Source organism: Trichinella spiralis (genome assembly GCF_000181795.1).
Source record: "Trichinella spiralis strain ISS 195 chromosome Unknown Scfld4, whole genome shotgun sequence".
Classification (NCBI taxonomy): Eukaryota; Metazoa; Nematoda; class Enoplea; order Trichinellida; family Trichinellidae; genus Trichinella; species Trichinella spiralis.
This window is the reverse complement of record NW_003526943.1, coordinates 11,705,981-11,723,720: the sequence shown is the minus strand read 5'-3', so window position 1 is coordinate 11,723,720 and position 17,740 is coordinate 11,705,981. Positions and strand designations below refer to the sequence as shown.

At 31.5% G+C, this 17,740-nt stretch overlaps 3 protein-coding genes across 3 annotated transcripts; 2 read left to right on the top strand and 1 right to left on the bottom strand.

Moving 5' to 3' along the window:
- Positions 1-38: 38 nt before the first annotated feature.
- Positions 39-12,146, bottom strand: Tsp_06605 (putative bromodomain protein). The gene is made up of 42 exons (XM_003378617.1): positions 12,128-12,146; positions 11,541-11,641; positions 11,387-11,484; positions 11,214-11,322; positions 10,969-11,108; positions 10,774-10,903; positions 10,508-10,702; positions 10,381-10,466; positions 10,088-10,285; positions 9,962-10,031; positions 9,805-9,903; positions 9,327-9,407; positions 9,089-9,277; positions 8,870-9,001; positions 8,611-8,789; positions 8,392-8,480; positions 7,442-7,633; positions 7,177-7,334; positions 6,951-7,091; positions 6,688-6,761; positions 6,230-6,272; positions 6,081-6,167; positions 5,711-6,022; positions 5,207-5,398; positions 4,948-5,049; positions 4,778-4,867; positions 4,523-4,720; positions 3,813-3,973; positions 3,598-3,731; positions 3,372-3,487; positions 3,226-3,297; positions 2,984-3,154; positions 2,778-2,918; positions 2,282-2,501; positions 2,074-2,140; positions 1,880-1,972; positions 1,495-1,751; positions 1,327-1,419; positions 1,040-1,229; positions 814-986; positions 227-336; positions 39-50 (listed from the first exon to the last, which is right to left on the bottom strand). The coding sequence occupies exons 1-42, from the start codon at positions 12,144-12,146 to the stop codon at positions 39-41; spliced, it is 5,514 nt and encodes a 1,837-aa protein (XP_003378665.1).
- A 673-nt stretch (positions 12,147-12,819) lies between these two features.
- Positions 12,820-14,898, top strand: Tsp_06606 (conserved hypothetical protein). Its single transcript, XM_003378616.1, has 2 exons — positions 12,820-12,853; positions 14,450-14,898. Exons 1-2 carry the CDS (start codon positions 12,820-12,822, stop codon positions 14,896-14,898), a joined length of 483 nt encoding a protein of 160 aa, XP_003378664.1.
- A 502-nt stretch (positions 14,899-15,400) lies between these two features.
- On the top strand, positions 15,401-17,560 carry Tsp_06607 (deoxyribonuclease II family protein). Its single transcript, XM_003378615.1, has 6 exons — positions 15,401-15,513; positions 15,763-15,983; positions 16,037-16,207; positions 16,493-16,696; positions 17,174-17,400; positions 17,459-17,560. The coding sequence occupies exons 1-6, from the start codon at positions 15,401-15,403 to the stop codon at positions 17,558-17,560; spliced, it is 1,038 nt and encodes a 345-aa protein (XP_003378663.1).
- The last annotated feature ends 180 nt before the right edge of the window (positions 17,561-17,740 follow it).

Below are 17,740 nucleotides of genomic sequence, written 5' to 3'. Positions count from 1 at the left end.
TAAAAATTCATCACCTCTGTTAGTTGCTCATTGATTTTTTAGACTTTAAACTAAAATTTAAACAAAACAAATTCGAAAGCTTTAAACTATACCATTTTCATTGTTTAAACTAATAAATAATAGAGCGAATGTAAAGGTGGTGATGAAATTAATATTTTTCAAATATCACCACACTATCGACAAAAAATTACAATATACTTGATTTTTTCACTGCTTATCAAAATACTACTGACTGCAATTTTTTTCCTCTGAAATAACCAACAGATGAACATTGCAAATGTCCAAAACAACGCAAAATCAGTACAGCAGCAGAAGTAATTTGTTTCCCACAAATTTCTCAACTTGTGTATAATAATATTTTGAACATTAAAAATTTTATCAGATATTTTTTCGTCTTTTTTCTTTTTTATCTCGTTGTTGTCGTCGCAGAACAATATAATTATGATCACGAAGAATAACTTTTACCAAAATTATAAAAACAAACAACATTAAATGAAATTTCACTCGCCGCTTTGCTAACTGCGAACAAACAATAAAAAATTCTAGAATAAAAAATACAACCATATATATGTATGTATGTATGTATGTATGTATCATTAACGCAATAACAAATACTGACAGCAGTCGACTAGCAGAGACATCAGAAAATATATGTATACACACATGTACAGTAATAATAATATTTAAATAAAAACGAAGAAAAAAAACAAACAGTACGAGCAGCAATATAAATTATACCGGAATAAAAATGCGAAGAATTATTATACATCAAATATTCATCTCATCTGAAAAAATTTTCCAAATTATTCACACTGTCAACACGACAGTACAATGCTTTTGTCATGATATTCAGTGCTTGAACAACTGCATCAGTTTTTTTCGAATCCATTGCAATACTTTCAAGCGTGTCAATTTTTCGGGCCTTTTTCAATTCAGAACTATCACCTGACAGTGTTAAAGTACGCCCAGATCGGTTCCGTGCCCAGCTGAATTAGCAATAAATAACATTAAACATTAACATTGTATATTAAAATCATACTTTAAGTAAGTTTTCGAGTGGACAACTTTGCTGACACGCAAAACCTGAGGTTGAAGCTGAATTGGTTCTACAGGCTTTTCCAGTGCACGCACCAGAATACTGCCCGGATCAACTGACGATTTAGTCGGCGTTGCAGGCATTGAAAACGAAGCCGGTGATCGTACTCTTCCTCCATGTGACGATGCCATGGCTACAGAAAAAATAAATAATAAATAAATAAATAAGCTGAATAATTTTTTCTGAACACTCCTTGTGGAATGTGAAAATTTGCTAATCTTTATTTTTACTTTGCTGCACTGCTGGAGAAAGGGGTTGACCAGAGTAGTGCATCGGGTATGCTCCACCAGCGGTTTGATTATCGTAGGCACCATGTGCCGAAGCTATGAGAAATATATCAATAATATAACAGAATTCAGAAAACAGAACATGCGAAAAAATGAAAACAACAAGCATACGGGCATTTATACTACTACCAGGAGGTGCATAACGGATCGGCTGGGTTTGGGCAACGTTGGAAAACTGGTGCGTTGGGGTGGGTGTGGACATGAGAACCGCATTTTGTTGCTGCTGTTCCAGATATTGTTGCTGTTGATAATACTGATGCTGTTCAGTCTGCTGTTGCTGCTGCTGCTGCTGCTGAAAAGCAGACATCGATGTCTGCGCAAGCTGAGCAGAGTCTAATCCACTAGACGATGACATAGATATATAATGCCTAGAACAAATACAATCGCAAAAGCTTATTAACCATACCAATTATTATTCCACGTTGTAAGACAACAATCAAATCAGCAAAAAATGGTTTTTTAATAGAAAAATACCAAACAGCTAGAGTTAGCTTACTTTCCAAGATTCTGCGGAAATAAACATTTCACAGATTGTGGCATGTGTTTTTCTTTGATGTGACGATGCAAACGAGCAAGAGATGGAAACGGTCTACAAAAAAACATCACTGTGTGTGTGTGTGTGTGTGTGTGTGTGTGTGAATTTTGAAATGGAATATTTATGCAAAAACAAAAAATATACGATCATTTTACCTGCCCTCTTTGCGATATTTGGAACAAGTCAACCACATGCATACATACTGATTGTCACTGCCTTCAACTGAAATTGATCGAAATTATATACAACCATAAAAATAAGCATTGCCAAATCGATTGTAAAATTCGTTAAAATAATAAATTATTACAACAATATACAATAATAAAAAATAAAATAGAAGAAGAAAAAAAAATGCAATTTTACCTATTTGACTAGTGTGCATTGAAGTGATGTGCTCGTTCAGCTGTTCGACAGTGTCGAATTGATAATCACAATCACGCCATTTGCAACAATAAACCCTGATCTGACCAGGAAGAAGCTGCAAACGGCCACCAGTCAACTGGTCAGCCTTTTCCCTCTCTTCTGCAATTTTTTGTGCTTCCTCTTCATATTTTTTCTTCTCTTCTTCAGACAGCTTCTTCCACTATGCAAATTAACGCACATGATAAATATTCACCAGAAACGTTTTAGAAGAACAAAAAAAGACATTATTTCTATAATAAATTGAATCCATTTTTAGAATTCAGAGAAAAATGATTTTTTTAAAAAAAATCTGATCCATACAAATTGATGTGCAAAGTTTGAAAATTGCTCTCTCTCTTCATTTGATCAATGAAAATTTTTTGAAGCAGAATATTTTAAAATTTAATAATATATATATATATATATATATATTAGTAAGGAAAATTTTCTCCTCTACCTCAGCGCCGACAATTTTGCTGATGTGCCCAAAAGAACATTCTGGATTTTCAGCCATGATCCGTTTGCGAATTACAGCCGAAAATAAGATGTAACCACTTTTTGATCTGGAAGTAAGTTTCGGTGTGGATGGTGTATCAACCTGAAAGCCAAGACAATCTTTGATAAGCAAATGAAAAAAAAGTGTATTCAAAAATTAAAATTTACCCGAACAGTAGTAGTAGTAGTAGGAGTAGTAGTAGCAGTAGTGGAGGAGATAGTGCTGCTGCTAGGTTCGGCTATTTCAGAATTGGAGCATCTGATGTTGTTGTTCTTCTGCTCAGGCAAAGGAAGGTCGTTGTACACAATTGCACGCTGCATTAAAAACGGCGAAGGTTCCTGTGATGGGAGATTTAAATTTAGAGAAAATTATTAAAATATTCAATAAAAATTAAATTAATTCAACAAACTTTTTCCGCACTCATTGGCTTTTTGAAAAATGCAACTTCATCTTCAGGTACTTCACAGCTTAGTCGAAAGGTCTGTTTGTGAAATAAAAATTAATTAACTAATTAATTAATTGATCACTGAAAAATGAAAATAAAAACAACATTACAGGAAGTTTAAATTTTCGCTCGGGATTGTCAGGTATTACACGTTTTCCGTATTCATTCCATACTGCCCGTGAATCGCACAGAAAAACGTCTGCTTCGTTCACTTCGGTCGGTCTGGCTAAAAACAAAATAAATAAACAAACAAACAAACAAACAAATAAACATCCACATTTTGAACAGTGATCTACATACAGGAACAATAATCTTTCAAAGAAAGCACCGCACAACGGCCAACTACTGACCGTCCGTTGAACGTCTCAGACGGTTCAACGGCAAAAAGTTCCTTTTTATAAAACATCTGCGTAGGCTCGTGCTCAATCTGGTGTGGACTGACAAATGGGATGCCATGCAGAAGTATATCACTTGAAAAAAAGCAATAAATAAATAAGTAAATAAATAAACTAATAATTATGATGCAGATCGTCGTCTGCTGGGAAAATTACTCTTGAGATTTCCAGATTCGTTCGACAAGGACAACTTTCACTTCATGTTCAGAAACACGGATGTACACGCAATCGCCGAGTCTTATCCAACAACCATTCAATTGAATCTGTTCATAAGCAACAGTGGACAAGTTTTCCTTTTGACCAGCGACAACAACATCCTACCAAATAAATCAACATTTATTTAAATGTATTGAAATATGTCATTCAGAAAAAATAAGATAATAAATAAATTAAAAAAAAAATTGACTAGGACTCTGACTAATAATATCGATTGTTGTTCACTGACGGCAAATGGGGACTAGTAAATTTTTGCTTTCCAAAATTCAAATAAATATAATTTGGGGAAAAAGTTAAAGCTACTTTTACTCAACTAATATTTAATTTTATTTTTCCAAATCATTTTTTTCATTTTCCAAAAAAACTTCAATTTGTTTAAAACAAAATCAATACAACAAGGCAGTGAGATTCGTAAAAGGTTTGCGTCACCATTAGCAGCAGTAGCATTTGCATTTATATTCATTCAATTTCATTTAATATTTGATTTTAATAAAAAAATTTTTTAAGTAAAAATTCACCAATCCACGGCCAGCATTAAACAGCCAATAGAATTATAAATAAAGGACTGAAATTAAGACAACCAATAGCGGAAATAATTCCGCAACAAAGTATGCTAAAAATATTTATAAATAACTGCTTTATTTACTCACCGTTCGTCCTGTATCGGCAACCAATAAACAACTGTTGTTGTTGTCCTCTTGTTTACTAGTGCTTTCCTCTTGCTGAACTGATGATAACAGGTTCCCATTGTTGGCATCATGTGGTTCCAAATTGAGAGGCATACGCAACAATAAACAAGGTGTGGATCGGTCTTCCAAATGCACTCCTTGTGAACTCAACTGCCAAGACTGGGAAAATATATATGAAAAAATAAGCACTGAATAAAACAAGCCAAAAAAAATAACTGCCTGCTTGCTCACTTTGATCTTCTTGAATTCTTGACTGACAACAGAATACCGTGATTCACAAACGTACACATCTTCGTCGGCAAAATTCTCAAAGAAAAAAAAGAAACAAAATTCACACTTTGTATAATTATTTGTTTATTTATTAATTATGATAAATGATGGTTTACTGTTGGCTTGTGATTGACAAATGTTTTAATGAAAAGGACATGACATCTACCGGCCAATGTCGACGGCTCAACACGATCGTAAGCGTCCGTACGAAACACTTCCTACAAAAAAAACACTTTCTTCAAAACTGAAATCAATTTGAAAAAGTACTGTAATGCATAGGATAAAAAGAAAAATAAAATAAACATTAAAAAACAACTTTTTAAAATATGAATATAAATAAAAAATTACATTTTTCAAAAATTTTCTAACTGAAACGTGACACGTCTCTGATGGTCTGTAATACCAGTTGCCAAAAATGCCAACTGCTCCAGTGGGCTGTTTCCAAATTCGCGAAATTAGCAATATACGTGGCTTGTAATTGTTCTGCTGCTGTTTCACGTAGGCAAAATGTCCCACGTTGTAAACTGTTCCGCCAACATCCACCGACGACAGTTCCACATCACCTTCCTCAAATACGATAATCAATGTTCAAATTCAAATCACCGTGACGGTGGAATAAATATTAAAATAAAAATAAATTAGTTAGTGAAAAAAATAAATGATAAATGAAGAAAAACTGAAAAATATACTGCATGTACCCCTACTACTACTACTACTACTTAATATCCACCGCCAATATAATGCATGAAAAAGCCAAGTACAACTAACCGGAAACACATCTAACAGCTATAAATATTGCTGTTGTAGCTAGATATGCTTGTTTGTTTGTTTGTTTGCTGACTGCCCGAGTGTGAGTTGCTGCGTAATAAAACAACTTACACCACAGCTTTTCATGTCCACTCTCCCTTTTATAACGGCAAACGATAACCCTGCTTCAAAATGGTGGATATCCACCACAGCGTTTATAAGTGACCCAAGCCTCCTCACCTTTGGCTCGTTGATGGAATTGTCCTCGACTTCGGATTCCAAGTTGGATTTGGACGCGTTCCGCCTGCGCATCGCGTCAATTTCACTGATCAAATCTTTCTCGGTGAATCTCATCGCCGACGAATAGAACAAATCGCCCCTTTTGGTCAGTTCGTCTCGAACTTTTATAAAATACGACTGCAAATCCACCGAATCTTCGAATATCTAATGCAAATTAATTGCAAATAAACAAAACAACTAAGACAAAAAAAAACAATCATACCTGCGAATTTACACTTTTCAATCTTCGAGCACGTTTGAAAACTTCAAGCATATCTTGCTGAAAACGATCCAATCGCGTATACCACTTCTACAAAATTCATACAAATCAACAAATCAAAATATACCAAATGAAAATTCAAAAAATTTCACCATTTCCAAACGTTTTTTGATAATATTCAATGTCACAGCATCTCTGAAAAAAAATCTTCATATATTTTTCATATTATATAAAAGAACATAACATTATTATTTGATCAATAATCGCACAAAATATCATTCATTGAATTATTTCCAATTCAGTCAGATTTATAATAATAATAATAATCTATTTGATTTAAGATAAAAATAAATAAACAAATCAAATAATAATAGCAACAATAATTCAATTCAACGATTGAAACAGAATACTTTTACACTAGTGGTCATGAGAAAAAATTGAATATTCTCTAACTTAAATCTGCTCAAAAAAATTAATAATATTTCACACATTTATTTTTCAACTGTCATTACGCAACACTTGTTTGTCGTCAATGCATATATATTATATAATGTTAGCTTAAATTGATAAAAACCAAATTATGTGCTAAAAGAAAATCAACAACAATTACTTGTCTTTGGTCTTTATTAAATATTCTTCGTCGGCTTCGTACAACGAATCGCTCAAACATCGACCCAGATCATCCTTGGAAAATATTCAAAAATCAAATAACAAAACAATACCTTCGCTTATTACTGCATGCAACAAAAACAACATATTATCATAATTTTCTTTTTCAAAAAATACTTTGTACCACTCCACTACAGTATTCTTTCTTTCAATGGTGTGCAAAACAAAAAAAAACAGAAAAGCCAACAATGCTGCTCAAATTACTTGATAATTCAGAACGTCAGAGAAAATTCGGTTCAAAAGCTCTTGAACATCAGATTGCACGTCAATTGGTGGAGAATGTTGTTCACCACGTCGCAGTTCAGCAGCCTTCTGTATCAACACCCGTTGCAATGTCAAAGCATCCTGCAATGATGGAATAATAATAATAATAATAACCCATATTTAGAAGAAAAAAATGAATAATAAATTATCATTATGGTTTAATCACTTTGTAAATCAATGAATCTGGATCGTTGAATTTGCAAGCGTTGTCGAACATCAAAGCGAAATCAGACACCAACGCTTCGACACTGTCGTACTGTTTAGCGGAAAGTTTGTTGCAAATCTTTTGCAAATCAATCGGCTTTCGAATCACTTCATAATAATCTGGATAATCCTAACCGAACAACAATTACAAGTATAATTATTAATAATTATTAAAAACAATTTCCATTATAAATTCCTTAAACAAAAAAAAACAAATCTTCATTCACTACGTACAGTTCGAGATGGCAATTTCAGAAAAACTGACGACAATGTACGATTGTTCGGATCACGGAATTCTTTGATCGCCTGGTAGATGTACCAAAGTTTCAGCTCATGTTCACCCAAAGAGATATTTTGACTTTTTCGTGACACTCGATTGCCAGATGAATCACTGCTATAACTTCCTCTACGCGATCGATCTTTCAATATAAAATTATAATTCGAACGCCTGAAACACGCACATTACAACAACATGCGCATAATTTATTCACAAAAAATTATCATTTCGCATCAATTTAATAAAATATTAATTATTTATTTCGCCTATTTTCAAAATTTAATAATTTAAAACAAATAAAAATAAAAAATTTTTTTATAAACTGATTCAACATAATTGATGATGATCTCAACTTACCACTGCTGCTATATATATACATATGTATATAAGCAAATTTTGAAATTACTGACAAGTTGAATATTTTATTTGATATTTAAGAAAGAAAATAACGCGTATTAAGAGCGACCAATTAAAATTTTGCAAAGCAACGAAATCACCAAATAAACAGCACCCCCATTACACCACACGTGCGCAAACAATGCTCACTAGACAAATTTTATGCTAACAAAAAATGTCCACACTTTGCAGTATTTGTTTTTCTATAAATGCTAAAAATTTACAAACTTTCAAATAACTTTTTAAATATATTAATTATGCATGCAATTTAAAATTCAACCGTTAATTTCACCAAAACATAATACAAATTTTATCCCAGTTTAAATTATCAAAATAAAACAAATTATTTCTTGTAAAATATTGTAAAAATTAATCAATCAATCATGTTATAAAATAAAAAAATATTCACCGGATAAAATCACAAAAACAACATCAGATATACATGAATAAATCACTGATAATTTTCAAAAGAAATCTTAATAATAGTCTATATTTTGAACCAACCAATGCTTGAATTCAGCTTATTTTTTCTTGTGCGCGTGTGTGTGATCAGTCGAAGAGCGCCCGATGCGTCCAACTGACACACGTGATGACTGACTAATGAATATTTATTATTCTCTGTAATCTCTTAATTATAATAATATAAAATTCTCTCTTTCATGCAAATTATTATTTAATTCATATTTGCACCAGCAAAAAAAAGCATGCAAAGTGAAATCTTACCTAGTTTTGTTGCACTTGGGTATTGTTAACGGAGTTGGAAAAACATGCTTCATAGCGTCTGCAAATACTCCATTCAACGTGTTCGCATCAGTATAAATTGCTGAATAATCTTCGTTGTAATGACGAGCATTTTCAAACAGAAGTTCAAAATCTGCCGCCAAAGCTTGTGACGAAGTGTACTGAATTAAAAATGAACAAATATTCAATATGCAAATATTATATTTAAAAAAAGAAATAAACTACAAATGTCGTGTCTTACTCGGTCTGAGTCGATAGTCGCTTTGATCATGTGCAAATCAATCGGCTCTGGGATTACTTTGTAATAGTCGGGATAGAGCTTCTTCGAAGGTTTCTCCATAAAAGCCATAGCAACAACACGCCCCGTCTGATCCTACACAATAAATTATCAAATGTATAATCCATTTTATAATTTGCGTTATTTAAAAATAAAATAGAAAAAAAAAGAATTTTTTCCAACTCGATAATTGACAACCGTGTTGTAAACGCTAAGCAATTTCTCTCTGTATTGAGCAAGAGCATCGTCGAACGATTTTCTACCAACTTTGCCTCGTGCACTTTCTTCGTTGAATTCCAATTTCACCGCCGGCAAATGCAAAGTTGATTCCGTTTTAGGAACATCATCTAAGCCAGCCAAATGTTCCAAATCCTACGTTTGAAAAAAAATAAAAACAAACAAATATTTTATCAAAGAATACTTTCCATACAGATAGTTCTAGTTGGGATGTATCCGTATCTTGGATTTTGCTGAATGCCATCAATTGCAGCTTTAAAGCTCTCTAAAATTAATCAACTGCAGACATAGGAAAACAGCTTTCAACCATGTGCAAAATAAAGTTCAACGTGCAGTAATCATACTGATATGAAAAAAACGATAACAACAATTCGCTCCAATAATGAATAATGCATGCTATCATAAATATGTATTAATGAAATATTCAAAATTAAATTAACAAATACCATTATTATTGTGCTAGTTGATGAAAATTCATAGCAACAAAGCACTGATAATAAATTGGCACAAAAGCTGATTTCAAAAAAAAAAAAAGAAAACATAGTGTCATATATTCAAATTCGTCATTAAATTTTTTTTTCAAATCAATATACTTTTTCTTCAATTACGGTAGTATAATAAATGAAAATTGCAATATTGTTTAATGTTCCTTTTCAACATACTTTATATAGTTCTGAATTTTCACCGAAATAGACTTTCACATTTGAACAAAGCAAACTAATATCGTCAAGCATACCGCTTACAGCGTTGTACAAACCAACCTGAAACAATTTCAATCAAATTTGTAATTAATAAATAAACAGAATAATTTCAAGTCACCTTCAATTTGTGATTTATAGCGTAAAAGGAGATAGGCATCGCAATTTTTTCATAATATTTAGGAAAAGAGCTGCAAATAAATGTAAATTATTTCAAAATTAAAAACAAACAAACAAACAAACAAACCTTCTCTCCGGACATCTCAAAAAAGGTTCAACTAAACACTGACCGGAAAGTTCATCACGACAACTGCGTAAAAAAGTGTACAAATTTTTAAGCTGTGCATTTGTCGACAATGGAATCTGTTCATCATCTGAATCTTCTTCAACAACAGCACAAACTTCTCTCAAAAAATTGTCGATAACAGCAGAGGTCTTTTTCATTCTAAAATTAACCAATATTCATAAGTTTCGTATTCATGTGAAAAATTATCACTAATTCCATCAGATGGACAATATTAATTATATAAATAAATTTACTCGTGATAATAGCTGCTTGACTTCGCATTGGAATCGGTCAATTCCATTTTACGATGTGCAACAAGTTTTCGAATTGCATTAGCTGCCTTAAAAAGAAAAATAAAATATATATACATTAAATATTTACGAAAATTAATCTTTTTCTATTAGCTACTCGATAAACAGATGAACTTGGCTCATTGAAAAGCTTAGCATTTCGACAAAGTTGATTTAAATCTTTCTCAAGATCGTTCACAGATCTATAACGTCCACGACGCAATTTCATTGAAATCGTCCTCAGATCGATTGGATCACGAATTACTTCATAATAATATGGCCATTCCTGCAACGTGAAAGTGGATTTCAATAAGTTGCTTTTCCTTTTCCAATTATTTCACATTACAAAGCATATACCTCTTTCGAAGGGATCACTTTGAATGCCTCGCACAGCAAACCATCTTCAGATTTAGCAGTCAATACAGTGCAAAGGAGCTTTTCCAACAAACATGCCTGCGTTCGATTACTGGCATTTTCCCTTTTCGGACTGATTGATACATACATATATGTATATAAATAAATAAACATACAATGCAATATTTTCATCTCTACCTTAAACTTGGAGTTGGTGAACTGTCTATTGAACGATTACTGAATTCGCTCATTGTATCACTATTGCATTCTTGCTTGTTCCTAGCTTCTGTAATCATATTCCAAAGATCACAGGCGTCACCATATTCCACAGAATCTTTCTAACGAACAAACCAACTGTCAGTTCAATAAAAATATTTAAAAAATAACAAAAATTATAAATAGACTTTGTAAAAATTTTTCGCATTCTCAACCATCAAATTAACATCAGACATAAACTGATCCACATTGGCATATTCGTCTTGCTTGACTTTTTCGTGAATAAGAGTCAAATCCATCGGATTTGTCACAATTTTCACATATTCAGGCGTGAGTCTAAAGGAAATTAAAATAAATATTTTCACGCATACTATTACGTGCATTTCTTTAAAGTAATCACTTTTTTGAAGCAAAACGAAAAAATGGTCTGCTAACGTGACGTCCATCTTCATTAACAAAATCACGCATTCTAGTAAATAACTCACGAATATGCTTCGCCTGAACAAAATCAAAAATTAATAAATATAAACAAGCGATAAATAATACTGATATACTACTTGTTCCTCGGCTGCACTGCTTAACGCACTACGCCTGAGCCGCTTTGCTAAAGGAACTTCGTCACTACTGTGCGCTCTCTTGCTAGTCATTTTCCAACCTAAAAGTAAAAAATAAATTAAATTCAGTAAAAACCAATTTTTAATATTAAAAAATATAAATCATATTTGAACATTACTTTTTGGAACTATCATGTAAAATTATTAACATAATTACAAAAAACATTAAATTACACTAATTTATTGTTAAGAAGCAAGACTTCTGATTAAACACAGAAATATATATATATATATATATATATATATATATATATGTTTATATACACAATGAAGATAAAAAACTGAAACACCAAGCAATTCATTCAATTGTCGATCAACAGTTTAAATATATTAATGTAAAATGTCAATATATTTACATATAAACAAATTAGATATCAATTAAATATTCAAATCAATATGAATAAAAACATTTTTTTATTAATACAAAACATATTCTTTTCAACTCCCAATTTAAACTTGCAGATAAAAATAAACTACAGTATGAAATGGAAAATGCATGCAAATTGCAAAATCAGTAATGAGCTTACCATGGCGATGGCCGGACATTGTAAAAATTGAGAAATTTTGCTAGTATTGCATTAAGCTCAACAAAATTTAACAAAAACACCTAATTTTTACATTAATCAAAAGAAATATCTTCATAATATTATTCTTCCTAAGGAAGGATTTTTTGCATCTTTATAAGGAAAAAATTTTTTAACAGTGTCCAAATACCATATTATATAAAAATTCTAAATCACATTTTTTATGAAACTATTTAAAAACTTTCAAAATAGTAAATGAAATGCTCAGACAATCGAATCACTCTAAAATATGACTGACAATATTTAACTGTTCACTTGGTCATAAAGTGACATATTAAATAGAATCCCCCATAACGCCAAAGACGAAGTAAAACTGCTTTACTTCAAATTCGTCACACCATTATTTAAAAATTAACATGCCTAATTGATCTGATAAAGTATGCAGAGATAACTTATAATCAGAATTTCACCAAAACTGATAATAATAAATAATTTCAATTCAATAATTCAAAACAATAAACATAAATTCAATAATAATAATACTAATTAGTAATTTACATTAGCTAATTTTCAACCGTTTTCATTATATTGCCAATTTGCACACAAACAGAAAAGAACATTTACTGACAACTGATATTCGCTTTAAGCATCTAACCTCAAAAAATTCCCTTATTTCCAAAAAAAATATTTCAGTTATGCTATATACTGTGTATCACAAAATTTCCCAATGTAATTTCAATTATCTACATACTGTTCATATTAAATTAAATTAAATTAAATCAAAAGCAACATGAACATGCATAACAAGCTACATCTGAATATCTGAATATACATGAATAAAGTTTTTCGTATATTTTTTTTAAAAGGAGTGCAGGAGTAATAAACTTGAGAACAAAAATTTCAAAGTGAAGTATCCAATACAAAATATCAGTTTTGTGAATCAAAATCTTTTCTGTTTATAAATGAACACCATAATAAATATACATTCACGCATGCAACATGTAATATATATATATATTTATTTATTTATTCATTTTTTAAACACATTTGCTAAAATTGAACAAAAGTTAAATTTAAATTAAAAAAAAAAGAAAAAACAATATTCTGAAAAAAGCAAACGAGCGCCATTCTTATGACCTAAATTCGCGTACTAAGCAGCAATCAGCGATCATCAGCTGATGCCTTGTTGGACAGTGGGGAATAGTTCGAATGAAAGAATTAAATCCATTTTACCCTATTTTACTACTCAAATCACACCACCGCAAGCGACATGTTACATTTAAATCAGTTCAAGCAACTGCTGAAAAGCGAAACAAATTTCCAGATGAATGCAAATAAAAAATAAAACTGCACTTACTAGTCTGACTTCAAGTTTCATAAGCAGCTAATTGATAAGATAAACAAAATGTTTATCTAAGCCGAAAGATCACGCAAAACCGTTCCCACCTACAGAAGAATTTAAAAATAAGAAGGTTTAAATTGAAAATTGAAAATACTAAAATAACATACATATCTAAGTGATAAATTGTACTTTAAAAAAATATTTCGAAGTAATGCAATTTACTTAAAATATTAAGTATTAAAAAATTAATTACGAAATTACTAGTTTGATTTAATCGCTAGTATTATTATTTGTTAAGTCTAAAAGCAAGTGAAATTTAAAGCAGTGCGCTATTCTGATGTTCAAACGCTGCATATGGACTTCAGTCGCATTCTGATTGGTCAATACAAATTCCAGTAACGCCCCCTTTTCTCAGTTGCCCTACATTCATCATTTTGCTATGCGGCCTTTGTTTGTGCGGCGTTTATTTGTTCTCTCTCACGCTGTTGGCACTGATCATTGTTTATTATACTTTACGCTCTCCCATCATTTTTGGAATGTTAACATATTTTCTACTCATTTTGTGAATTTAAACTATAATATAAAGGCAAATTATAATGGGATTGTCTTTATCATAGAAATTGAACTTTTTTCAACTATCATTCGTTAGTTACACCATTATTAATGTCAGTATAATCTGCATTAAGAAGGCATCATATTTCAAGAACTAAACAATGATTCAGTTGCACTGTCAAGTGTTTTTTATACTTAATTTGTAAAGTAATTTACAAAACATTAAATCAACTATGATATCTTTTTATAACAATTATGCATTTCATCTGAAAATCAATACCCATCGAATGTGTGACTTTATTTAGCACAAATGAATTTCCCTTTTCTACTTTCATTCCACTTTTATCGCAGTTCAGAATGATTTGCAAAAATTATTTCTAATCAACAGACATTTGAATTTCAATAATTTTCGAGACGTATTGTCCTTTCAGATGCTGACGCAGACGATCTGATGTTCCAACTTCGGAACATAAATTTAAAAGATTGCTGCTATATGATTGCGCAAGCGTGGGACTCGACTTCAGGATGTACTCGAAATGAAATTCTTGGTTACAATGAAGAATGTGCAATCCAATTAAGAAGCTGTGATGATAACTGTACAGCTATTATAGAAATATTCAAAAATTCTAAGTTATCGTGGGACAGAGTCGATCAGTTGCTAGCTGTTGATAATAACTCATTATTTGGAACATTAACTGACGATGAAATACTCGAAGCAGTGGAAGAAGATGAAAATGAAGACGCCGATGTGTCTGATATGTTTGATAAACCAAATGAAGGGCTCAGCCATTCAGAAGCCTATTCTTGCCGATTTGAAGTAGATGGATCAGCAGGAAAAATTCAGCGCTACCCAGCTGATGCTACTGAGACATATTTGTGATGTTGCTGCACAGAAGAAGCTTTCTACATGCAAACAGAAGCTTATTACTGATTATGTAAAATATGACAAACTAAACCTGGTCTTTTTGAATGTAGCGCTGAAAAATACAATCTACCACATTAATAAACGCTTCATGCAGTATAAACGAATAAAAGGCAAATAACGTCGCATAATAAGCAGAATGTCTACTATTCCGTATCTGATTGAGGATAGCAGCTATAAACGCTTCAATTATTTACATACATTTTAAAATATTCAAAACGTCTGATGATCTGAAAATTCGATTATCCGAACGACCACCAAAAACAGTTTGATCAGATAATCAGAGTTCTACTGTATTACATTAATTAGACCGTGTTTATTAGAGGTGGTTATACAGCTGTATGTCACCATTTGTTTAACAGATATGTTATGCTAAATTCTAATGACCTACATAACATAACATATACACAGTAAATTATCTGTATCAGGGATCGTCAGCAGCTGCTTTTTCTGGCCTATTATGAACTGCTTTGTAGAATCGAAGTGCATGTTAATTTTTTTGCTAATTTTTCCAAATCCAATAGCAGCTACATCAAAATGCCGAACGCAAGATGGAGGTGCAGATACTGATTGGTATCGTCTGATTCATTGTTTATGATTGCATTACATGACCATCTTTACAGTAGTTAAAAGAAAACGCCCTGAATATAAAAAATATATTAACTTTTTTGCAAAACTATAATAAAATGCCATAATATAATTATTGATTTATACTCATGCATTATTCTAGTTCTTTTAATATAAGTAATTAACATCTGCATACAATTTACTAACATGAGAATTTGAAACTCAATGCATATCATTTACAGTGAATTTTTACAGGGCCATTTTATACAAAGCTGCAGGCCGGAATGATGGAAGAATTATAACTGCAGCAAATGGAGCATGGCAACAATCACCAGCACCAGTTGGCAATTCTGCTGGAAATTCTTTTGGCAAAGCTCTTGAGCATGTAGCAGTAGTTGACCCAAGTGCTAAATTTGTAGCTTACAATAATAAACCACCAAATGCGGTAGGAGTTCAAACAAATTCAAACAGCAAAGGTAAGCACATAAATAATATGCAACACAATATTATTTGCACTAATCTGTTACAGGTATTCTAATAATGCATCCTGATCCTCCTACTGATTCTGCTGCTTGGATTATACACACAGTACCAGGATTTCCAAAAGCATTGCAAGCTTATACATTTCCTGCTGAAGAAATTGCAAAAGGACATTTATTTGTCTGTTTTACAATAAAAGAAGAGCAGCTGGACGTAATAGGTGAGCAATATATGAAGCACATTAAAAATATGTTTAAATATAATAATTATCTTTTGAGAAACAAACAGGTTATTTGTCACATATTAGTTATATGAAACACTTCATTCTATAATGTTAATAAATAAAATTATTATTAACAAAGTTTCAAATTGGTGGAACTGTGTGTTTATAAATTTGATTGTTAATTGTTTTCAAAAAGAACTGCTTAAATGTAAAATAACCACTTGTTTATCACAAATGTCATTGTGAGTGTTATGAATATATTTTAATTAATAATACTTTCAGCACATGCATTACGAATTGCAAGACCTGTAGTATATCATCATGACATTCCTGCAACGGAAGTTAATTCAAGGCCTAATTTGAAAAATTTGCTCAACGGTGATTCCAGTGTCTTTCCTCCTTTAACGATAAGCAAGGAAATAAAAGCCACTGGAAATCCAGGAATAAAAGTTTCAATTTTTAGTAAAGGTGAAAAATCTGGATATGGTAAGAACCATTTCGATAATTTGTAAGCTCACTGCTACAAAGTAGTTATAAAGATCTAAATTGGCTTTAATTCAGTATGATTTTCAGCTTTAATGTGAGGATTTCTAATAAAAAATAATTTTCGAAAATATATTAGAAAAACTTGATTTCATTACTCAATAATTTGCATAAATAATGTATTTAGTGTAAGTTAAAAATTAAGATGTAAGACATACTATATGGAAAATATTTTGCAAGGCTATTGTAATGTGAATGATTCTTCTTATCAAAAGCAATTTCAAATAACTTTAATTAATCACACTGTCGTTCAATCTCATTTTGGTGTTCCATCCGTATTTTCATCCAAGTAAAGTTACCAAAGTGAAAAGTTGACATAAATAGGCAGTTTATGCCTTAAAACCTGTGAAGGAGTGCGAATGCAGAAAAGAGAAAAAAATATTATAGATCTGATGATCTGATATTAAAGTTGAATTTTAGAGATGTTCAAAAGAGTTCTTTCGAGGAAATTGAAGAAAGATCTAAAAGTATGGACAACCAGGGATACTAAATTGAAAGGTGATTGCAGAATTTTGGGAAGAAATATTAAATTAATCACATCTCCCATATCGGTATCCGGTGATGCAAGCACCCTTGAAAATGACGTTTCACAATGGGCAGTCACGGAACCTGGAAATATTTTCTGTGCTATTGACAAACCATATCATGTAAATGTATTTTCGTAAATTCTTAATTTTTAAAGTATAACTGATCATTACTTTTCAGAAAAGTCAAAGAAAAGAACCTGCATTAGCGGTGTGCATCGATGATGCTACAATATTTACTAGATTTAATGAGCTTATCACCGGTACTGATGCTTGCAATTAAATGAAACCAAAGTTCAATTATGGTGAAAAGATGAAATAGCGTTGTCTTTTTTAATTTTTTTCAAATTTGGAAACTAAAACTGTAGATTATCGTGCCTACTTGTTTTATGGATAACAGCAAACAGTTATATTCAAAACGATTGCAAGACTATACAAAGTTTTTTCATAAATATTTTCTACT